The 24,469-nt window shown below is 40.5% G+C and overlaps 2 protein-coding genes across 2 annotated transcripts in view; one reads left to right on the top strand and one right to left on the bottom strand.

Moving 5' to 3' along the window:
• Positions 1-9,940: 9,940 nt before the first annotated feature.
• LOC139531731 (caveolae-associated protein 4a-like) lies at positions 9,941-19,053 on the top strand. The gene is made up of 2 exons (XM_071328457.1): positions 9,941-10,634; positions 16,638-19,053. The coding sequence occupies exons 1-2, from the start codon at positions 10,278-10,280 to the stop codon at positions 17,214-17,216; spliced, it is 936 nt and encodes a 311-aa protein (XP_071184558.1). The 5' UTR covers positions 9,941-10,277; the 3' UTR covers positions 17,217-19,053.
• The window catches only part of dnah5l (dynein, axonemal, heavy chain 5 like), a 73,563-nt gene continuing 67,821 nt past the window's right edge, over positions 18,728-24,469 (bottom strand). Inside the window, exons 72-77 of the mRNA XM_071328458.1 lie at positions 22,385-22,732; positions 22,001-22,189; positions 21,717-21,849; positions 21,268-21,476; positions 19,808-20,029; positions 18,728-19,521 (exon numbers count right to left, since the gene is read on the bottom strand). Of these exons, the coding sequence (XP_071184559.1) occupies positions 19,303-19,521; positions 19,808-20,029; positions 21,268-21,476; positions 21,717-21,849; positions 22,001-22,189; positions 22,385-22,732 (1,320 nt within the window). The 3' untranslated portion in view covers positions 18,728-19,302. The remainder of the gene's footprint in view (positions 19,522-19,807; positions 20,030-21,267; positions 21,477-21,716; positions 21,850-22,000; positions 22,190-22,384; positions 22,733-24,469) is intronic.

Below are 24,469 nucleotides of genomic sequence, written 5' to 3'. Positions count from 1 at the left end.
ACCGATCGTAATAACACCCATACACACCCTGATATATAAACATCTCCACCAAAATAATACCAAAATGTACGCTTGCTTTATCGACTTCCAAAAGGCATTTGATTCTATTTGGCACACAGTTCAAAGGTTAAATGCCTGCTCTTCGCAGATGACCTGTGCTTGCTGTCTCCCACAGCACATGGCCTACAGCAGAGCCCTGGGCCCTGGCAGTAAACCCCAAAACCCCCAAAATAATGATTTTCTGAAGAATATCTAGATTTCAGGGATATTCAAGTTCTCAAATGGTCCTAAATATACAGAGTACTGCACACACTACTATTACTTAGGTTTAATAAATAAGCTCAACTGGACACCTAAATGAGACAGTGAATGAACCGAGAGATAAATACATTTAGCCAAAATTAATTGAAAATGTAATTGAACCAATTGCACTTTATGGCAGCGAGGTGTGGGGTCCACTTGCAAAACACGATTTCCCCAATGGGAAAAACACCCCATTCACACCCTGCATACAGAGTTCTGTAAGATTCTCTTACATGTCCAGAGGAAAACTACAAACAATGCATGTTGGGGGAAGACGCAGAGAGCTGTGTGTTGAATTCGTATGTGAGAGATATATTATGTATAACCTACCTAAAAGCAAGAGATTGCTATGTGCACAGTTAAGATCAGGGATATTGCCTCTGCGTATTGAAACAGGTCGGTATTGAGGTGAAATGGAAGAGGAACAGCTATGTAACTATTGTGACCTCGAAGAAATAGAGAATGGAACTATTTATCCTCTATTGCCCTTTCTACCACATGGAATAATGCTTGCTCTTATTCCAGAAAGCACACCAGATATACCCTGCCATTATGTGGCTGAGTGATGAGGAGAAACTGAAATGTTTTTTTGTCCATTGTGTATTTCCGTTTGCGGAATACTTAGATAAAGCCTGGAATAAATAAAAAAGGGCTACCTATAATTAAATTGTACAAATATTTAGCTTCTATTTGGTAAATGGCACGTGTGTATATAGATTGTGTATAGGCTTGTCTGCCATATGTATCTTCTCTTTTTGCCAGACTGGGTTCAAATGCCTTCTGTTTCTTTTTTTTCTGTATTTATTTATCTGTATATGTTATGTTATGTTATGTTATGTTATGTTATGTTATGTTATGTTATGTTATGTTATGTTATGTATGTATGTATGTATGTATGTATGTATGTATGTATGTATGTATGTATGTATATTATTTTACTGCTCTAGGGATATAATTATTGTTTGGATAACCTTATTTACTATTATGTATAGATTTTTACCTTACATTTGTTTTCACTCTTTATGTGATGCACAATGCAGAGAACACTGGAAGAAGAATTATCATTTAATTACCACAGTGAATTATTGTATTGTTTGTTTATGTGTCAATTAATCCCATAAGGGATGGGTTGCCAATTGACGATTTGACGCAGAAATACAATTTCATTCATTCCTTCAGCAGGAGTCTGTCTGGACAAAGGGAGAACATCACTGTCTCCAAAATTAGTTTGAATGAGAATGACTCCAACTGTGAAGCTGAGACTGTCTCCCACTATGAAGCTGAGACTGACTCTGGTCAATCTGCCCAGAGTCATCAAACGGACCTGGACTCCACATTCAGTGTAAGCTAAAAAATATGTCAGCAAACAGACATTTAGTAAACAGTGAACATCTTTCTGTTTGCCTTGATTGTATGATAAACACCCGACATAATTTGGACTGACATATTTGTTTATGCTTGATACAGTATGTCTTTAATTTATGCCTTTAATATATACACTAAATTTCCCCACAAAGTCATGACCTTATCTTCTCTATTTCGTTTCTTTTTAATTGTTTGTTTCAATTGGTTGAGGGAAATGTCATATTTTTTTGTTGTAAGGAACGACCTGAAGAGGTTCAAGGGGATTCTTCGTAAAGCGTACCAAGAGTGGACAGACAGGAAGTGATGGACACTGAACATCAGAAGTAGGCGAACAGTGCCAGAGAGGGTGCTCTGAACATCACACTACATGTTATGAGAAACATGAATCAAATGGAGCTCGCTGACACGCTGGAGAAAAGTAAGAGATACAATACTTTGTACTTTCACATAGAAGTAGCATGACTAGAGACAAATCAGTTGGAAGTGGTAAAACCAAACAGCCAAACAAATGTTCTATAAAATTGTATATTTTGTGCATCATACAAATACGTTTATTTACGATGGCCAAGATAAACTAAAATCCAACCTGAAGACGTTTTAAAGTGTATTTGAAGGAACTGCAGTATAAGGAAACCCAACACTTGTCAATGTAAGATACACACAGAGGTCTACATCACAGACGGTGGAAATGGAGAGGTACGTGATGAACATGAGATGAGACAGATTGAGACAGTATCCTGGAGACCAGCCATCCAAGATACACCAATCACATGCAACAACTTCTTCAGACTACCTGGAAAAGACAAACCTATCAGAACTGTACTGACAAAGGGTGTCACTGGTAAAAACAGTCTCTGTGCAGAAATTAATTCTGAATTGGAAAAGCCAATCAGGATACCCAATTCATATTCCCAATTCCTTTCCAAGAGCTGAATTTGATGACAGAGACAAAACACAGCCTTTCTGAACTTCTTGGATATTTCTTTCCTGAAATAAATGAATCAGGAATATCTAACTACAACAAATACAAGGTTTTGGTTGTCCTTGATGGTCTTGATGAGTGCCGACTTCCTCTAGACTTCAAGAACATAAGGAGCTTGTACGATGTCACAAAGCCAACCTCAGTGGACATGCTGCTGACAAACCTCATCAAGGGGAATCTGCTTCCCTCTGCTCTCCTCTGGATAACCTCCCGTCCTGCAGCAGCCAATCAGATCCCTCCTGAGTGTGTTGGCCAGGTGACAGAGGTACGAGAGTTCAATGACCCGCAGAAGGAGTACTACTTCAGGAAGAGAACCCTGATGAGAACCTAGCCAGAAGAATAATCTCACACATAAAGACGTGAAGGAGCCTCCACATCATGTGCCACATATCTGTCTTCTACGGGATTACTTCAATTGTTCTACAGATACTGTTAGGTGAAGCGGAGAGTGGAGTGATCCCCAACACTCTTACTCAAATGTACATATATTTCCTGATATTTCAAACCAAACAGAGGAATCAGAAGTATGTCGGGGACCATGATGGGGACCCTGTCTGGTGTATAAAGAGCATTCTGGCACTGGGAAAGCTGGCCTTCAAACAGCTGGAGAAAGGCAATCTGATTTTCTACGCGGGAGACCTGAGAGAGTGCGGCATTGATGTCAGAGATGCATCAGTGTACTCAGGAGTGTGCACACAGATCATCAGAGAGGATTATGGGCTGCACCATGGAAAGGTCTACTGCTTTGTGCATCTGAACATCCAGGAGTTTCTGTCTGCTTTATATGTGTTTCTCACCTTCAATGACAGCAATACAAATCCACTAGTCAGCCAGAGATTAGTTTCCAAATGTCCAACATTGTTGAAATGTCAACCATCAATCAACATACAGTATACAAGAATGCAGTGGATGAGTCCTTACAGAGTATATATGGACACCTGGACCTGCTCCTCTGTTTCCTTCTCGGCCTCTCACTAGAGTCCATTCAGACTATTATAGGCCTACGAACAAAACGAACAAAATCTTCTGCTGACTTCAGAAGAGGTGCTGGAAGTCTTTGACCTGAAGAAATACTACAGATCTGAGAAGGGTCTTCTAAGGCTTTTGTCTGTAGTCAAAGCCTCCAGAACTGCACTGTGAGTATTTGAACAAACCAATTCACAGAACAATTCTGTCTACCAGTCAGATTATGACTGACTTTAGATAGGCTATTACAATGCTATAATTCTGTATCAAATGTACATTTTGTTTCAGTTTGAAGAATTCACACCCATCCCTAACATACCTCTGAGTGGTCTAATATTTCTGTCTAGATTGAGTAACCCAGTAATTATATTTTCTTATTTAGTGTGAATTGATGCCACATCACAGAGAGGCTGTGAATTATTGGCTTTAGCAATCAGCTCAAACTCTTCACACCTGACAGAGTTGAAGCTGCTCTCCGTTGGACTGGAGAATCCACACTGTAGGCTGGAGACACTGAGGGGACAAATGCTGTTCATAATCAAACCTTTTCAGTTGTCTGTAGATTGTACATGGCCCAAATGTTATAATTCTTATTATTTTCTCTTGTCCAGATTGAATCAATGTCAATTCAAAGAGAAAGGCTGTGAAGTGTTGGCATCAGTTCTCAGGTCACATCTTTTATTTAACTAGGCAGTCAGTTAAGAATTTTATTTTATTTACAATGACAGCCTAGGAACAATGGGATAACTGCCTTGTTCAGGGGCAAAACAACAGATTTTTACCTTGTCAGCTCGGGGATTCGATCTAGCAAACTTTCGGTTACTGGCCCAACACTCTAACCACTAGGCTACATGCCACCACATCTGAGAGAGTTTGACCTGAGTTACAACGACCTACAGGATTCAGGAGTGAAACAGCTCTCTTCTGGACTGGGAAATCCCTGGTGTAAATTGGAGACACTGAGGTCAGTACTTTTAGTGTGTACGAGATATACAATATTCTGTTGTATTTACTTATCTATCTTTTCTAGAAATGTGGATGTAATAAAGAAAGGTTGATAGTTTGAGACCTCTGTAGTACCATCTACTTTAACGTTATATATGAGTTTTTGTCAGATCTAGATTTGACAGATCACGTTTCTTTTGCAGGTTGCAGAAGAAGGTTTTGTCTTCTCTGTCTTCGACTCTGAGATCTATCCCCTCTCACCTGAGAGAGCTACACCAATCATCCAGGACAGGGTGCAATTAATACAAATATATACATAATAGACAATATAATACGCAGAGATACAATTACGCTGGGTTTAACTAAATAGTCTCTGTGCCCAAGAACACTAAGGTAACTTGCCTAAATGACTACCGACCCGTAGCACTCACATCTGTAGCCATGAAGTGTTTTGAAAGGCTGGTCATGGCTCACATCAACACCATTATCCCAGATACCCTAGACCCACCCCAATTTGCATACCGCCTCAACAGATCCACAGATGATGCAATCTCTATTGCTCTCCTTTCCCACCTAGACTAAAGGAACACCTATATGAGAATGCTATTCATTGACTACAGCTCAGTGTTCAACACCATAGTGCCCTCAAAGCTCATCAATAAGCTAAGGACCCTGGGACTTAATACCTTCCTCTGCAACTGGACTTCAGCCATAAACTGTTCTCTCTGCTACCGCACGGCAAGCGGTACCCAATGTCCAAGAGGCTTCTAAACAGCTTCTACCCCCAAGCCATAAGACTACTGACCATCTAATCACATGGCTAACCAGACTATTTGCATTGCCCCCTGCACACCCTCTTCACTCTTTTACACTGCTGCTACTCTCCGTTATTATCTATGCATAAGTCACTTAAATAACTCTACCTACATGCATACTGTATATTACCTCAATTACCTCGACTAACCGGTGCCCCCGCACATTGACTCTGTACCGGTACCCCCTGTATATACCCTCTCTATTGTTATTTTACTGCTACTCTTAATTATTTGTTACTTTTATTATTATTATTATATATTTTTTTTAAGGTATTTTTCTTAAAACTGCATTGTTGGTTAAGGGCTTGTAAGTAAGCATTTCACTGTAAGGTTTACACCTGTTGTATTCGGCGCATGTGACAAATAAAATGTGATTTGATAAAAATAAATAAAACTATGTTTTTGGTTTACTGGGTAGGTGTAAAAAGCCATAACATTGGTGACCTCATTAGAACTACAGTAGACACAAGGCTACAGCAGAGGGAGATAAAGCCACATACAGTGTCTGTTATACCTCTGACCATTACTGTCAAAATGTCTCTGAAGATTCCATGTCAATGAATAGGATTAGAGTGAATGACTATTCAAATGTGATGTGCTGAAATCTTAGAGCTTTTTAGCTTTTCAAAATGTGGACTTTGAGTTGAATTGAAATGACAAAATGTCATTATTTTTTATTTTATTTTTCATTACAAAGACAACTAAACCTGCTGCAATGAGCCCAAGTGAACCCACACGGAGAAGCTTCAAGCTATCAACTGACAGTGGTCAATTACGTAAAGGGAGACACCTTACTCATCAAATTCACACTTGGCACATCAGGTCAGTGTTTTTAGAACGATAAATAATCCAGCCTAGAAGGTGGGTCAGAAGAGGAGAGTTTAAAGAGCGAAGAGGCATCACTGAATAATCACGTTTTTTTAACCTTTATTTAGGCAAGTCAGTCAAGAACAAATTCTTATTTACAATGACAGCCTAGGGACAGTGGATTAACTGCCTTGTTCAGGGGTAGAACTACAGATTTTTACCTTGTCAGCTCAGGGATTTGATCCAGCAGCCTTTCGGCTACTGGCCCAACACTCTAACCACTAGGCTACCTGCCGCCCCTATTTATGTTATACACAGTATTACATTAAGTGTAACACCCCTTTCACATGATAAACATGTCATTTTCTGGACAGAACCCTGATGGGTACGATGCTGACGGGTACAAAAGTGTCTGGCAGCAGACCCTTTCACTTCTCAACATTCATTACATTTACAGACACTTTGTAGCTCAGTTGGTAGAGCATGCTGCTGCTTCTAACACCAGGGTACCGGGTTAAATTCCCACGACCACCCATATGTAAAATGAATTCACGCATGACTATCACTTTGGGTAAGTGTCTGCTAAATGGCATATATTATTATGACTTGACCGGTTTAGCCAATTCTGTCAAGGATTGCCCTCTGTGATTGTAAGGAGTTCAATTCTGTCAGCATAAAACAGGGCTGTGAAATAGTTTAAGAGTTCTCGGGGAGGGACACATGGGGATATGAGGCAGAGATGGGTGATGGTATTTGGGGATATTATCTACACTGGGTGATGTTAGTGAGTAAGGGGTAACTTTCATATGGATGAAGAGTTCATTTGTATGAAGTAAGCCTGCCCTCTGCTATGACAGGACATGGATAATTATAGATATGGCAAGAGTTTAATTATAGACAACAGCTGGTGGCATCATTTTAGGAGTTGGAGAGTCCCCTTTTCCCTCTCTAGTTCCCACTGGAGGTGCCTAGCCCCCTCCCTGTCATGAAGGATCGCCTCGCACAGATTGCTAAGTGATGGAGGCCTACTCATCCAGCCCGACCTTTTGGTATTTAGAAAAATATGTGCTCGTTGTTGTAAATGGGAATGTGTTCTCAATCAACTTACCTGTTGAAATGAAGGTAAAACCATTCAACACACGTCGTTTTCTTCCAACGAAGTTGCGCCTGGGTCGCTCCGTGTGTCACTCTGAACAACCTGCTTGCAACTCAATTGTAACTTATCACATGAAATAGAAATCAACCTATTTTATTTATTTTGATCAGTGGCAAGAGAAAAGTCAATCTACAGCAGGGATCCACAACTCGCAAGGGCTTCTGATTCTACTGATAATGTAGAATGGTTTCCATGCACCTTTTAGAATTTAATGGACCAATCAGTAACTGATTAGTCGACTTTATTTCATACTGAGGATACTGAGTACTGACACACTGAATTGAGTCAAATTCTTTGTCCAATAATAATCTTCCTCTGATTAACAGAGCTTACATTACCCATGCTATACTGAGACACCCAATCACGGAAGTTCCCTTGGACTAGCCTAAATATAATGATGGGTAGAAGACAAGCTAACCATTCATATCATAAAAGGCACAACACTACACAAGGGAATACACAATTATTAAACTCTTAGGCCTGTAATCCTGTTGGACCCATGTTTTAAATCTGTATGCAGTATCACAAGGTGACACGGGTGATGTCACTCCCATAGTATGCAGGAGGCTTGGGCTGTTCCAACCTCCATACTAGCATATACTTCATGGAACGCATGCCCATCCTCTGTTCCGAGGGGTCTGCCAGGGGATAGCATAGAACTCTCAGGGGACAGCATAGACCTCTGGATACCAATTTTAAATGGGGCAACAGTTGGCATGTACCTTAGTGTAAAAGGTCTAATGTATTTGATGATAGACTCATAGAGGCTTTTCCAATTAAAGGCATGCTCTTGATTGTATACAGTTGAAGTTGGAAGTTTACATACACCTTAGCCAAATACATTTAACTCCGTTTTTCACAATTCCTGACATTTAATCCTAGTAAAATTCCTATGTCTTAGGATCACCACTTTATTTTAAGAATGTGAAATGTCAGAATAATAGCAGAGAGAATGATTAATTTCAGCATTTATTTATTTCATCACATTCCCAGTGGGTCAGAAGTTTACATACACTCAATTAGTATTTGGTAGCATTGCCTGTACATTGTTTAACTTGGGTCAAACGTTTCATGTAGCCTTCCACAAGCTTCTCACAAGAAGTTGGGTGAATGTTGGCCCATTCCTCCTGACAGAGCTGGTGTAACTGAGTCAGTTTTGTAGACCTCCTTGCTCGCACACACTTTTTCAGTTCTGCCCACAAATTTTCTATGGGATTGAGGTCAGGGCTTTGTGATGGCCACTCCAATACCTTGACTTTGTTGTCCTTAAGCCATTTTGCCACAACTTTGGAAGTATGCTTGGGGTCATTGTCCATTTGGAAGACTCATTTGCGACCAAGCTTTAACTTCAGGACTGATGTCTTGAGATGTTGCTTCATTATATCCACATCATTTTCTTTCCTTATGATGCCATCCCTCCTGCAGCAAAGCACCCCCACAACATGATGCTGCCACCCCCGTGATTCATGTTTGGGATGATGTTCATCAGCTTGCAAGCCTCCTCCTTTTTCCTCCAAACATAACAATGGTCATTATGGCCAAACAGTTCTATTTTTGTTTCATTACATCAGAGGACATTTGTCCAAACAGTACGATCTTTGTCCCCATGTGCTATTGTAAACCGTAGTCTGGCTTTTTTATGGTGGTTTTGGAGCAGGCTTCTTCCTTGCTGAGTGGCCTTTCAGGTTATGTCGATATAGGACGTTTTACTGTGGATATAGATACTTTTGTACCTATTTCCTTCAGCATCTTCACAAGGTCCTTTGCTGTTGTTCTGGGATTGATTTGCACTCTTCGAACCAAAGTACATTCATCTCTAGGAGACAGAACACATCTCCTTCCTGAGCGGTATGACGGCTGCGTGGTCCCATGGTGTTTATACTTGCGTACTATTGTTTGTACAGATGAATGTGGTACCTTCAGGTGTTTGGAAATTGCTCCCAAGAATGAATCAGACTTGTGGAGGTCTACAATTTTGTTTCTGAGGTCTTGGCTGATTTCTTTTGATTTTCCCATGATGTCAAGCAAAGAGGCACTGAGTTTGAAGGTAGGCCTTGAAATACATCCACAGGTACACCTCTAACTGACTCAAATGATGTCAATTAGCCTATCAGAAGATTCTAAAGCCATGACATCATTTTCTGGAATTTTCCAAGCTGTTTAAAGGCACAGTCAACTTGGTGTATGTAAACTTCTGACCCACTGGAATTGTGATACGGTGAATTATAAGTGAAATAATCTGTTTGTAAACAATTGTTGGAAAGATTACTTGTGTTATGCACAAAGTAGATGTTTTAACCGACTTGCCAAAACTTTAGTTTGTTAACAAGATATTTGTGGAGAGGTTGAAAAATGAGTTTTAATGACTCCAACCTAAGTGTATGTAAACTTCCAACTTCAACTGTAGCTAGTTGTCCAATGGTGCAATGGAAAAAATAATAACTCGCTTATAGAAGATGAGTGTAGAATGGATAGGGGTGTTTCCATTATCCCAGCCACACATCTTCTAAAAATGTAGAGGAGTCACTTAACGCTCAGTATTTTTAGCTTGGGCGAACGCATGTCAAGTCTGGCCCCCATGTCTCTCTCTTTGTCTCTCTCGCTGAGCCCTGACTGGCGGCATCTGCCCTCTCATATCCCCCTGAGCTGCCCACACCCTAGAGAGGAGGAGCCTCCATGTCCTTTTGCATTTGACCTGGGTGAGGGACCAGTAGCACGGTGAGTCTCTTTGGCCGAGGTGTCTGCTGCCCTCCATGGCCCAATGATCCAGCAAGCAAACCCTTCCTAACACCTGCTGGTCTGACAAGTATCAGGTCGAAGCTACCTAGAGGCCTGGTTACCCTTTCTGCGGTTTCTACTGACCACTAAGAAAAACAAAGATTTCTAACCTCAACCCTTTCCCATTGGATCCGAGACGAGGCGGTTGACGACACCAACCATGGCTGATAAACTGGGTCTGGCTGTGGGGGACGACACGACGTCCATCATGGCGCTATTGGAGCGTGTGGCGGGCATCATTGACAACGTGCAGACATGTCAGACACGTATGGAGGAGAGGCAGCTAGAATTGGAGAACAGCGTCAAGACCATCCAGGAGGACGTGGTGAAGCTGACGGTAAACCACGCCGCCACCAGCAGCACAGTGGACAAGCTGCTGGAGAAAACGCGGACGGTCAGCTGCCACATCAAGGATGTCCGGGTACGGGTGGAGAATCAGAACATCCGCGTCAAGAAGGTGGAAATAACCCAGGAGGAACTGTTGGCCAAGAACAAGTTCCGGGTTGTTATCTACCAGGTAAGCCCATTCAGCCAATGTCATTGCTGTCAGAAGCAAGGGGTACTCACCATTGTCATCTTCATCCTCTAACTGGTTATTTAAGGATCATACTCTCAAGAGTTGTAGAAGAATGTGGTAAATTGTTCAAACTCATGGACTTTAGTTGAGATTTTGATGGCAGAAACAACATGGAGACAGGGGCCCTGAAAGAATCTGTTAAAATTGAGGGTGTTAAAAGTTAAATCAAAGCATGGACTCTTTCAGATGGTTGAATGGTGCAGGCTTAATTTTACTTTGGCCTTCAAAGCTAACAGCTGCAAGCCTGCCGTTGACCTGATTATTTCAGGGCCTGAGTTGCCTTGACAGGACGTAAGATATAGTGCAGTCTATTAAAAGGTTAGATGCTGCACTCAAGAATACGAATCTATGTGGCAAATTGCAAATGACGATACGATTTGGATTAAGCAACCACGGATGGGGCGGAATGGATCTTGGCTGCCATTTTATTTCAGACTAGGAAAGAAAGGGGGAGGTCAAATAACAAAGAACAACATGCTTTTTCTATAAACAAACTGGATTCACTGGCAACCGCGTAATCAATGAAAAATATGCAGTTTGGCATGCAAGTGTGTGTGTGACATACAGTACTAATGTTGAATAAGAAACTATTGCTTTGAAGGCATGCAATGAGTTGATTTAATTCATACTCTCCCTTCTATGAAAATGGATGCTGTAATTAAAGATGACTCTAACACCGGATCAATTTTCAAACATTTTAACACCAGTTTTTACTCAAATGCATTACAGAAAATGTTTTATTTTATATTAATATTACCACTGGTGTTTATCATTTTTTTATTGTGAAATTACTACCAACAGTAATTTCTAGAAGTTACTTCAAATATTTTTGTAACAGTACGTACTTATGCTGGTTCCCTACAGTCTTGAAGTAAATACTAGGTAATAAGGGGGTAAAGTAAAGTGATACCAACTTAATTCTACTAATTGCTCAGTACTCAATTTTGCAATACTTCAACTAATGTTTGCCTGGTCCAGAATGGGTCATACGGTTAAGACACTTCCATTCCATTTTTACGCTAAAGGGGGAAGTGAAAATGAAACATGATAGGGAGGTTTAGGAATCAAACAAGGAGTGGGGACATCTGTAGCATGGTTACAGTAATGTTGGTTGATTCTCTTGGTATACTGGGATTGACTAATTCACCACACTGTCTGCCATTCTGCGGTTGTGCCATTTAGTGACCACTAGGTGCTCTTTTTATGTCATCATTTAAATGAAAATTGGTAAATGCAAATTAGAATTCAAATGTAGCAATTTTTTGGGATAAGCTGCACAAACCCAACATGTACATGGTTAGTGATGATTCACTTATATTTAGATCGGTATAAGAGGATCGAAAGAAAAAGATTATGGATGTAACTAATCTTCCTAGATTTCCCTTGTAGCCTAAACCTGCAGTGGCACAGATTTATCAAATCAAATCTTATTTGTCACATGCGCCGAATACAACAGGTGTAGACTTTACTGTAAAATGCTTACTTACGAGCCCTTTCCCAACAATGCAGAGCTGAATAGTATGAACATTTGTAAAAATAAAATTTAAAAAAGATTAAGGAAATACAGTGGTAACATAAAATAACAACAACAAGAGTACCGATACCGAGTCAATGTGCTGGGGGTACGAGGTAGCTGAGGTGATTGAGGTAATATAATTCACAATGTTTGGTCTCAGCAAAAGAGATGGCTCTAATTTTGACACATTAAAGTATCTCCCAATTTCTTTAGAGAAATAAACTGTAAAACAAGTTACTCTCTTGACAGAAATCAGCTCGACGTACTGTAAGGCAGTTCATGAATATTAATAAAGAGCACTCTCTTTGTTTTTCCAGCTAATGTTGGGCAAGAGAACATTGAAATGGCAAAAAAAAGACTTATTTGGAATTTAAGTCAGAATATAACACTAATAGAACAGTCTCGCTCTCTCGCTCTAATAATGAAGAGCACCTCCAGTCTTTGTAAAGGGGTCTGCTGCTATTTGCTGGGTCTTAATGACAGCTGACAACATTATTCAAAGTTATTATACAAGGTTATTCTGAGAGCCTGCTGTGCACAGGGTCCTCTTTCTGTTTTTATACTGAGAGCCTTTTCCTGTCAAGGCCCTCACCTCCTAATAAAGTATTAGGTATGAGGCTGCGATTGTCAATAAACCTCTCTTAGAATTATATGAATGCAAGGGCATAAGTAAGTAAGACATATTATTAAGTAAGGCTAATTAGTAAGTAAGACAATTTAGTAATTAAGTAAGACAAATTAGTAATTAAGTAAGACAAATTAGTATGTAAGAGAAATTAGTAAGTAAGATTAATGAGTAAGTTAGTAAGTAAGTAGGTAAAACAAATTAGTAAGTAAGACAAATTAGTTAGTAAGTAGTTTAGTAAGTAAGACACATTAGTAATTAAATAAGTAAGACCAATTAGTAAGTAAGTAGGTAAGTCAGTCAGTCAGTATATAAATAAGTAAGTAAATATATAACTATGTACAAAATGACATAGTTTATACAGAAAATGAGGGAGGACATTCTCAGAACGATGTCCTCGTGATAGGGCTAAGTTATATATTGAAATTGTATTTAATAGACTTCAAAAGTGATAATTTCTTTGGCTTCATTTCGCAGAGTTTTATTGGGCTTGGCCTATCATAAAGGTTTAGCATGTTAATCCTACATGTGTGAGGCTGTAATTTTATAAAGTCAAAGGCTTGAACTTTTAGCGTAAGTGTTTAGATCAGGTGTTCTATAATACGTAAGAGGCATATTAATGATACAGTACATTAATAGTAATAATATTTCATATAGCAAATGGTACATGCCTCGTTAGAGTATATTGGAACAGCACTGCAACTCTGAATTCAGCATTGAAAGCAAACTTCCTCACCCATAAATGGAACTTGAATACGTGTAAGGCTTTGGCATGATACTTTGAAATTCGAAAGTTTTCAGACCACTTGACTTTTTCCACATTTTGTTATGTTACAGCCTTATTCTAAAATTGATTCAATTACTTTTTCCCCTCTTCAATCTACACACGATACCCCATAATGACAAAGTGAAAACAGGTTTATATACATTTTTGCTAATTTATTTTTAATAAATGTGTAAGTTAATGCTTAGAGCTGACCTCCCGGCCAAACTGAGCAATCGGGGGAGAAGGGCCTTGGTCAGGGAGGTGACCAAGAACCCAATGGTGACTCTGATAGAGTTCCAGAGTTCCTCTGTGGAGATGGGAAAACCTTCCAGAAGGACAACCATCTCTGCAGCACTCCACCAATCAGGTCTATATGGTAGAGTGGCCAGACGGAAGCCACTCCTCAGTAAAAGGCACATGACAGCCCGCTTGGAGTTTCCCAGAAGGCACCTAAAGGACTCAGTCCATGAGAAACAAGATTCTCTGGTCTGATGAAACTCTTTGATTGGAATGCCAAGCGTCACGTCTGGAGGAAACCTGGCACCATCCCTACGGTGAAGCATGGTGGTGGCAGCATCATGCTGTGGGGATGTTTTTCAGTACCAGGGACTGGGAGGCTAGTCAGGATCGAGGGAAAGATGAACAGATCAAAGTACAGAGAGATCCTTGATGAAAACCTGCTCCATAGCGCTCAGTATCTCAGACTGGGGCGAAGGTTCACCTTCCAACAAGACAACGACCCTGAAAATAGCAGTGCAGCAACGCTCCCCAACCAACCTGACAGAGCTTGAGAGGATCTGCAGAGAAGAAAGGGAGAAACTCCCAAAATACAGGTGTGCCAAGCTTGTAGCGTCATACCCAGAAAGACTCAAGGCTGTAATCGCTGCCTAAGGTGCTTCAACAAAGTAATGAGTAACGGGTCTGAATCCTTGTGTAAATGGGATATTTCCGTTTTTTATTATTAATACACTTGCAAACATTTCTAAAAACCTGTTTTTGCTTTGTCATTATGGGGTAGATTGATGAGGGGGAAAAACTACTTAATCCAGTTTAGAATTGAGGCGGTAATGTCACAAAATGTAAAAAAAGTGAAGGGTTCTGAATACTTTCCGAATGCACTCTATGTAACTGCCATTCAAACACATGAAACAGTTGACGTATAATGTTAACATATGATGTTAAGACATGGTTTTTCTCTTGTGAACATTTCTTGAAAGGATGAATGAGCTGGAGGCCCATGGAAAACGTACTGAAGCATCTCCAATTCCCAAATAACTTCAAGCAGGAGAGGGAAACGAGAGACCCAAGTGAACCAGTACACATCTGATATATGCCAAAGACTATCAAACCAGTTCTCCTTAAACGCGTTATTTAATGAACACATATCTAAATGAATGGTGCTAAACTCTCAGGTGACACAATGTTGTATCAAAACCTTAGTCTTTCTATCTAACTTTTGACATGTTGTGAAATACTGTAGGCCTTTATGGCATATTCTATAAAGTGCATACATTTCGAATTATGTAATAAATTATTATTTTTGAAATATCATTAAAGTCTTGTGTTTTCATAGAATATTAGAGGCCAATAACTTAATTCTGAGATGCACGTAGAACATGATTAATTTACATTTTAGAATGGAGGGTGTTTTTTTGTAATACTGAAATCATACTGTTATTAAGTGATTGTAGGTGGGGAAAAAACAGCCAATTAGGGTCAATCTGTGAAATTTTGTTGACCTGTCTTATGAACCCTATCAGTCCCGAGACCCCAGCAAAAATCTCCTTTTCATTGACTTTCATTTATCTGCATGTCCAGCCTTTATATTTAGCCTCCCAATGAAGTGTTGAACCATTTTCCTTTCAGGACAACCAAGGTTACAAGTAGAACACAAGTTAATTTGACATAAACAGTTGTATTCATGAGTTTTATTGACCAATGTTAATAAGAAAAGGTCAGCCAAAGCAAAAACCTGATCATTTTGTATTTATTTATATGAATGCTCTAAGTACAGAAATTGTTTGCTAACTGGGAAATTAATATCCAACTAGTCAGCGACAACTGTGCAGAGTTTGGTGTTTAAGACAGCAACTATGTGAGCTTATTGCAGTATTATATACGCCATGTCCTTGGATTTCCTATGATCTTCTATGTAGAAGAACCCCTTACCTTCTAATGACTCTTGTGTAGCTAGTGAGCATCATAGAGCAGAGCATGTTACATGTGCATGTTTGTGAGAGCCTTTCAATGATAGCTTTTAATAGTTTGTAGCTCAAGTCATTCAAAAGTCTGTAGCTCAAACACCACGTTTAAAAGGGGTTAGAATTCCAATTTGCGCCGTCATCACGGTGGGACTCATTGGGTTAACAGATATACAGTCCCAAATAATGGTTTGAACCAAATTCACTGATTAACTGAAGCTCACAGTGTGGGCTGGATACAGTGTTGGGTTGCAGATACCAATTTAGCTGCCATCTATGGTAATTCATACAATTATTTATGGTTCTTGGCAATGTCTTCATGAGTGGCTGCTCTCATTTCAAACATTGACTTTAATGAGTGAAGTACTGTATGAAACATGAACCCATTAAATAACTGAGTTATGGGACACGCAGCATTTAGCGAGAGCAGTTGGTCTATGCTTCTCAGGATTGTCAAGACGTCAGATTCTTCATTCAACAACTAAGGCAAAAAGGTCAATATTATGGTGGTCATTCTCCTCCCAACATCAATACTTTTCATTTTGGTCTTTATTTTCTATATATTCAACCTCAATACTATTGCAATCCTTCTGTCAGAGCTCAGATATCATTAAACCTGAAACAAAGTGCTACCACTTGATATTACAGATGTATACTAGCAGGCAGACAAAAAAATGTTTTATTGTCACATACACTGGATAGGTGCAGTGAAATGTGTGGTTTTACAGGTTACAGATGTATACTAGCAAGCGGACACACAAGCGCTTTTGTGTGTCCCTTTGGTTGTTTTGAGGTGGTTCTGAGACACTCAACCTGGTTTCTGATCTCATTACAGGGTGACAGTGAGGTGCCAGCTGTGGCAGCCGGAAAGGAACCCAAAGGACCCAGTCAACCCAAGGCACCCAAACCGTCGGCGGCCGAAGTGGAGCCAGACCACTTTGAGCTCCCCCCTGAGTCTGATGAGGAGTACATGGTGGTGGAGGAAGCCTCGTCCACAGCCGCCAAGATGAAGAAATCAGGCCTGAGCCGCATCGAGAGCTTCAAATCTACCTTCTCCCGTGCGAACATGACCAAGACGAAAGAGAACATGAACAGCAAGGTTGGCCAGATGGGTGAGCGCATCGTATCGACTGAGCGCCGGGAGAAGATCCGCCAGTCCGGCGAGAGGCTCAAGCAGTCCGGCTCGCGGCTCAAGGAATCTATTGCCAGCCATGTGCCAGCCAAACTGAAGAAGGAGAGGACTGTGGCGGAGGGCCAGGAGGGGGCCGAGGGGGTCACTGAGGGTGCCGCACCCATCCCACCACCCAAGGGACGCAAATCCGCAAGCCCTGACCTCGCCTACACGGAGGTGACCAAGGAGGCTGAGGATGGAGAGGATGAGGTACCGATAAATGATATCAAGCAGCTCTCCTAAAACAGCAGTCAAGGAAACTGAAAAACAACAACATACATGTTATTTTTCCTTGTTTAAATTTTTTTTTTAGGATTGGCCTGTGACCCATAGTCCCAGTAGTCCCTGTCCCAGAAACAGGCCAGTTAGGGTGTCAAAACGAAGAGTTTATATAATCCACACACTCCTGTAACATTTGGAAGTCATCTTTGTTTTGGGAATTCAAGGATTTATATAGAACAAGTAAATATATATTTTCTTTTTCTTTTTTTCCTGTTTACATTAGACATGGACTTTCAAGTATTCAAAACAAATAAACTGAAAAGAATTACAGCAAGTTTGAGGGATTGGACATTTTCTACAGACTTTCAACATCTTCATAATCAACATACTTACAACATAACGGACATTCAATTGTCGTTAATTTGCATGTTGAAAGGCTGAATATGGGATGTAAAGGCTAAACTACTGAAATGACGGAAGTTGAAATTGAGTTTAGGTATGAATGGTTTAATTAAGGTTAATGTTACATATGAAAAACAATAACTTGACAGAGAAATGTCTTGTGTGAAGGTATGTGAAGAGTGATGAGCTTCAGGACTGAATGATGTCAACTCATGCCCGCCGAACCAGAATTCAGTGAATAGATAACATTTCTTGTGCAGTTTTTGCAGAGAAAAACTAAAATCAGCTGTTGTCTGAGGAGTAATGCATATATAAACATATATAACAAGTATATATCATTTCATTGGAAAATGGGTTAATTTCGAAATTGGTCCTTTGTAGCTCAGTTGGTAGAGGATGGCGCTTCTAACACCAGGGTAGTGGGTTCAATTCCCGGGAACCAGACATACGTACAGTGTATGCACGCATGACGAAGATAAAAGCTTCTGCTAAATGGCAAATATGATTATATTATATGAAACGGTGAGTGAGGAAACTACTGTGTATTATGTCAAATATCTATGATATGACATTTAAAAAATAAACAATAATTAGCTATACAAATGGCCAGTAGGAATAGACATTGTAAGTACATCATTTAACTCCCTATGGACATAAGCAGATTCTTGAATATTTGCATCTTCTGCTCATTTAGTATGGTTAAATATATGAAGCCATTTCTAGATATTTTTTGCTGTTATAGTGTGAGTGATTTGGCATGACTATAGATATTATTTCAAGTTTATGCCACTTTACATATATAGGATGGATTTTAAGCCTCTCTGCTGCTAAGGAGAGGTAACACATTGTGCATGTTATTATTTATTCAATTGTCCAATACTCTTGTTAACTGTAGATTTTGTTTCTATTCAATGAACACGGTTTAAAAAGGTCTAACCTCGGTGCAGTACTACACTAACTGTTGCTATGGTAATTATCTTCTACACGTCCAAAATATGTTAATTAAGATAGTAGACAAGACAGTAGTCGAAAGCTTTTGTAAATTCCCATAAAATGTGTCCTAACAGCTTATGACAACCACACTCGTATTACAACACACATAACCCAGTCATAAGGTATAGAACTGTGGGAAAAAAATTACTGGCATCCTTGTTTGCTATGCTATGATTTATTACATAATTATTAAAATGTTATAAAAGTGTTATTACTATGATGCGACATGATGCTATTCAAATGCTTTTTGACAGGGTAAAGTGTCAGAGGGGTTGATTTTAGTGGATAAATTGGAATAGGGGAAACATGTCATAACAGCTATCTTTTCTACAGCACTTCAACAAATAAAATACCAGGATATGATGAGTTATTCAAAAACAAGAATTTATATACGACTTGTGCATTGTTTACATCTACTGGTATTCTTTGAAAATGTGTTTAATAAAAATTCCAAATATAGTAATTTGGCTGCACAAAATACTAGCATTATTGATTAATCAATTCATTTGCACTACGTAGACAAATAGTAATTCTGAGAAATCACTTGGAATTAGATAAACACACACGTTGTCGTCATTGTCATATTCAGTATGTGGTTGAGACACACACACAGTCACTCATTCACACTCACCCCTACCTATCCACTGCCACCCCCCACACAAACATGTTTTGCAAAACTAAAATGACTAACCACTTGAAATGAAATGTCCACTCATTTGCAGTCACAGAGCAGAGCCACTCCCCTCAGTGTCCAGTGGTCAGGGGCCTGGAAGGTGCGCAGCAGCAGGGAGAAGATGAAGGTGAGGTCTGTGCGTCTGGGTTTCTTATACACGGGACAGGCGTACAGGCTTATCCCTTGCTGACGCTTGGCATCGGAAGCCAACGTGCTGATAGCATAGACGTGGACCACAGGGAGGACTGTGAAAAGGACCTGGAAGTGAAAGACGGGGGTGAGACTCAATAGGCTGGTTTTAACAACTTCAGACTCAAAGGAAATTCATTACAGACCTGGGTAAAATACATTATGTCAAATACAAGTAATCAAGGTGCACTTGAATTTAGAGTTTTCACTTTCGGGACTATTTCATTGGTATGATATTGTTGTTGACAGAACCCAGGTCTGGTTCATTCAAAGTTTTTACCATCGATCTTAGTGAAGCAAATAATAATGAGCATAAATATTCTCAGTGGAAAATGAGATAATGCTATATGCTAACCTTTGGAGGTGACTCTGTGAGTTTGGCGTTTCTTTTGTCCCACCCTGCCCCGTCCAGGAAGAGTCCGTAGATGTAGACTCCGCCCATGTCGTCTGGCGGTGGCGCTGTGACGTCCTCCCTCATCATCCGGGTGACATCGTTGTGCAGAACGACAGTGTCCAGAGCCCAGCCTTTGGCCAGGTTCATCCTTGTGGTCTCCTGCCTCATGGCAGTCAGAAAGCCCTATGACAAACCACACACAGTTTATCATGGCATGACTTTGAAAACATTGTTGCTGGGTGCTTTAAAAGAACACTATTTAAAATCATAACATTTCTATCATAATGTAATATACATTATTCCCAGGTAATACATAAACAGTACAAGTTCCACACGAAGTACTGTAACCAGATATTCATTGGTGCGACTGCCATGTCTGCTCCACCTCTGAGCTTGTACATTTGCAGTAAGTGACTCGTTTCAGGAAACTAGGCATATGTCGCGGGTCACCACTTCACAGGAGAGCCATTTGAACGTAAAGTTGTTTTCATTTTAAGTTAGAAAGTGTACTGTTAGCTAGCTAGCTAACGTTAGCTGGCTGGCTCGCTAGCTAACATTACGTGTATGATCTTATTATTTGTATCTCAGAGCCATTTGCATTGCTAGTTATAGCCTAATGTTAGCTAGCTAACATTGAACCTGGTTGGTTAGCTACCTGCAGATTCATGCAGGGTAGTAACGTCTTGAGTTGTGATTATGGTTAATTGTTTACCCAGCTAGCTAGCTACATGTCTTAACAAAAGACTCCACTATGCAAGTAACCATTTCAATAGAATGTCACAGCGACAACTGTTGATAGATGTAGCTGGTAAATTCACTCTGGCTAACTACTCCGATTTCAGAGCACTCTCGTCTGAGTATGCCAGAGCGCAGAATAACTGACACATTTACAAACACTCAACACCAGTTGAATATGTCCGGTGTCAGTAAACGTTGGCAAAAAAGCATAAATTGTTGCCAGCAGCACAGTTGCAGTCACCAACGCTCTGGATAACATAAAAACAGCCTAACCAGCTCTGCTAGGGCGAGTAAAATAGTCAGTGAGCTGTTCTCTCATTTGTGTCTTGAAGTAGCTAGCCAACGTTCGCCAGTTAGCTTGGGTGCTTGACTGTCGTTGTTAGGACAGAACACTCAGATCAACCCTTAAAGAGTTTGGTGCGACTAAAACTTAAGAGGGTGTGAACGATGCTGAAGGGGTGTAGACAAAGAAGAGCTCTCCAGTAGGTACCAAAACATTCAAAGGCCATTTTCTCAAGGTTGATCAACTTTCAAAGCAGAATTACTTTCCCATTGTTCTTCAAATGCAGTGTATGATACACCACTGTAGCTCTGTGTCTCTGCTTTTATCCAATGTAAAGAAACACAATTTCAAATTTTGCTACACAAGATTGAATCAAGGCGGTCGGTCACGTATACCCTACCTGTGGGTTGAAGAAGCCAGTGAGCCAGAACTGGTGGGGCCGTCCACTGGAGATCCAGGTATGAAACTGCTGGTTCCTCTCCAGTAGCTCCGTGAACCAGAAGCCCAGCGTCGCTGAGTCCCAGCTGATCTTCTGCCACAGCTTGGGGATGCGAGCGTCATACATGCTGTCCAGGGCATCCCTCAAATCCTCTGACATGATAATGGTCCCTAATGGTAGATAATTTAGTTCAGGGACTTGAAACCTATAATCAGACTCAAAGGTCTCACTTCGATTTTGGAGTAGAGAAAAATGTTGTCTAATTTCTTTTCAAAAGTTGCTAACTAGCTATGTATTGTATTTCCATGCTAATTACACTGTACAGTGTGAAAGTTGTTGTTTTTATTACAGATTATCTTTTTTATAGTACCTCTGTATGCATTTACAGTATGTGTTTTTTAGAGACTTACCATCAATGGCCAGTTTCAGATCGGTGAGAGTACTCCGTACACAGCCTATGATTCGCTGCATGCGGTCAAGCTCCTGCCGCAGAAAGATGTTCATGGGCTGGAAAAGGCCCATTTTCTGAAGATGAGCTCTCACCTGAAGCACAAAGTAGAGGGGACCTTATTATTGATGTAGTTGCTCAGTTGATCTGTGGTACATATGGTATCTTTACAGAGCCAAGATATAACAAGTGTTGACCCCAACCCCTGATTGACACAATCAACCTTGTCCATGTCAGGTTGGTTACCTCATGTGGAACGTAGTCTGGTGGCAGCTTGTCCAGCATCTCGTTGGCCAGTTTCTGGACAGTGGCCTCTCTTGTCTCCCCTCCCCCTCCTCCACTGTCCTTGGGTTGGATATTGATGATGGTGCTTAGGATCTCGTTGGCCATGTTTGTCTGGTACGTAATGTCAGCATTAGGATGAAGACCGAATACCTGTTGGTCACACAACTGTGATTAGTATATGTGTTGTATGTTTGAGTAGAGGAAAATATGTTTGTTGCTCCAGTGTGATAGTAGCCTATTCAAAAATAACCAAAACCTGTCTAACATGAACCGTCTGCTAACTGCAAGCAGAAAATAACGATGTAGCACTAATGTCACACCAATAACATCTCTCCCCCCTCTTACCTCTGGCGAGTCGACCAGCGGCAGCGTATCAATGTGGAGCAGGTAATCCGGCACATTCTTGGCTTTGGGTATAGTATAACCCTTGTAGAAACAGAACTTGTCGGCGAATGTGCTCTCGCTGAACCACACGCGGGTGAAGGTGTTGAGAAGGTGTTTGTCCAGGTCGTCTGTTACGCGGCCGCCATATTGGACCTCGCCCAGCATATAGCGCAGGCAGCTCCAGTTGACGCCACGCTTCACGTCCAACTCGTCCAGGTGGTTCTGGACAAACTGCATGCTGGAGGTGAAGTCTGCCTGGTTGAACTCGTACGGGATGTTCCAGCCCAGGGGGCCAAACTTACGCCTCTCCTGCATGGAGAAAAACCAACACACATGAGATTGATAGAGAGATTGATGGACATCATTGGTTCATCCATTCATTCATTTATTTTCACTGGGTAAAATATCATTAGAAGTAATAACTGTATAATTAAAGCATAGATTGTAATGTAAAGAATGTGAGCGTTTCACAGTAGACCTACTGATTTTCAAATGGTTCCCTGTCCTGCAGAGGGGAAAGAGAGAGGTACAGAGGCAGAGCACTAGTAAGAACAGAGAAATACAAAGGCAGAGTGCTAGTAAGAACCAGAGAAATAAGAGGCAGAGTACTAGTAAGAACCAGAGAAATAAGAGGCAGATCACTAGTAAGAACCAGAGAAATACAGAGGCAGAGTACTAGCAAGAACCAGCAAAATACAGAGGCAGAGGACTAGTAAGAACAGAGAAATACAGAGGCAGAGTACTAGTAAGAACCAGAGAAATAAGAGGCAGAGTACTAGTAAGAACCAGAGAAATAAGAGGCAGATCACTAGTAAGAACCAGAGAAATACAGAGGCAGAGTACTAGCAAGAACCAGCAAAATACAGAGGCAGAGGACTAGTAAGAACAGAGAAATACAGAGGCAGAGTACTAGTAAGAACAGAGAAATACAGAGGCAGAGGACTAGTAAGAACAGAGAAATACAGAGGCAGAACACTAGTAAGAACCAGTACAGAGGCAGAGTACTATTAAGAACCAGAGAAATACAGAGGCAGAGTACTATAAAAAAACAGAGAAATACAGAGGCAGAACACTAGTAAGAACCAGAGGAATACAGAGGCAGAACACTAGTAAGAACCAGAGAAATACTGAAGCAGATCATTAGTAAGAACCAGACAAATACAGAGGCAGAGTACTATAAAAAAACAGAGAAATACAGAGGCAGAGCACTAGCAAGAACCAGAGAAATACAGAGGCAGAACACTAGTAAGAACCAGAGAAATAAGAGGCAGATCACTAGTAATAACCAGAGAAATACAGAGGCAGAGTACTAGTAAGAACCAGAGAAATACAGAGGCAGAGTACTAGTAATAACCAGAGAAATACAGAGGCAGAGTACTAGTAATAACCAGAGAAATACAGAGGCAGAGCACTAGTAAGAACCAGAGAAATACAGAGGCAGAGTACTAGTAAGAACCAGAGAAATACAGAGGCAGAGTACTAGTAATAACCAGAGAAATACAGAGGCAGAGCACTAGCAAGAACCAGAGAAATACAGAGGGAGAGTACTAGTAAGAACCAGAGAAATACAGAGGCAGAGCACTAGTAAGAACCAGAGAAATACAGAGGCAGAGTACTAGTAATAACCAGAGAAATACAGAGGCAGAGTACTAGTAATAACCAGAGAAATACAGAGGCAGAGTACTAGTAAGAACCAGAGAAATACAGAGGCAGAGTACTAGTAATAACCAGAGAAATACAGAGGCAGAGCACTAGCAAGAACCAGAGAAATACAGAGGCAGAGTACTAGTAATAACCAGAGAAATACAGAGGCAGAGTACTAGTAATAACCAGAGAAATACAGAGGCAGAGTACTAGTAATAACCAGAGAAATACAGAGGCAGAGTACTAGTAATAACCAGAGAAATACAGAGGCAGAGTACTAGTAAGAACCAGAGAAATACAGAGGCAGAGTACTAGTAATAACCAGAGAAATACAGAGGCAGAGCACTAGCAAGAACCAGAGAAATACAGAGGCAGAGTACTAGTAATAACCAGAGAAATACA

The sequence above is a fragment of the Salvelinus alpinus genome, chromosome 10 (genome assembly GCF_045679555.1).
Source record: "Salvelinus alpinus chromosome 10, SLU_Salpinus.1, whole genome shotgun sequence".
Lineage (NCBI taxonomy): Eukaryota > Metazoa > Chordata > Actinopteri > Salmoniformes > Salmonidae > Salvelinus > Salvelinus alpinus.
Note: the sequence above shows the minus strand (reverse complement) of the source record. Positions and strands in the feature narration are given on the sequence as shown.

Excerpts from the sequence above, each read along its gene's own strand:
- LOC139531731 (XM_071328457.1), top strand. The coding sequence starts at position 10,278 with ATGGCTGATAAACTGGGTCTGGCTGTGGGGGACGACACGACGTCCATC. Across the intron at positions 10,635-16,637 it reads TCCGGGTTGTTATCTACCAG|GGTGACAGTGAGGTGCCAGC; the intron begins GTAAGCCCATTC and ends ATCTCATTACAG.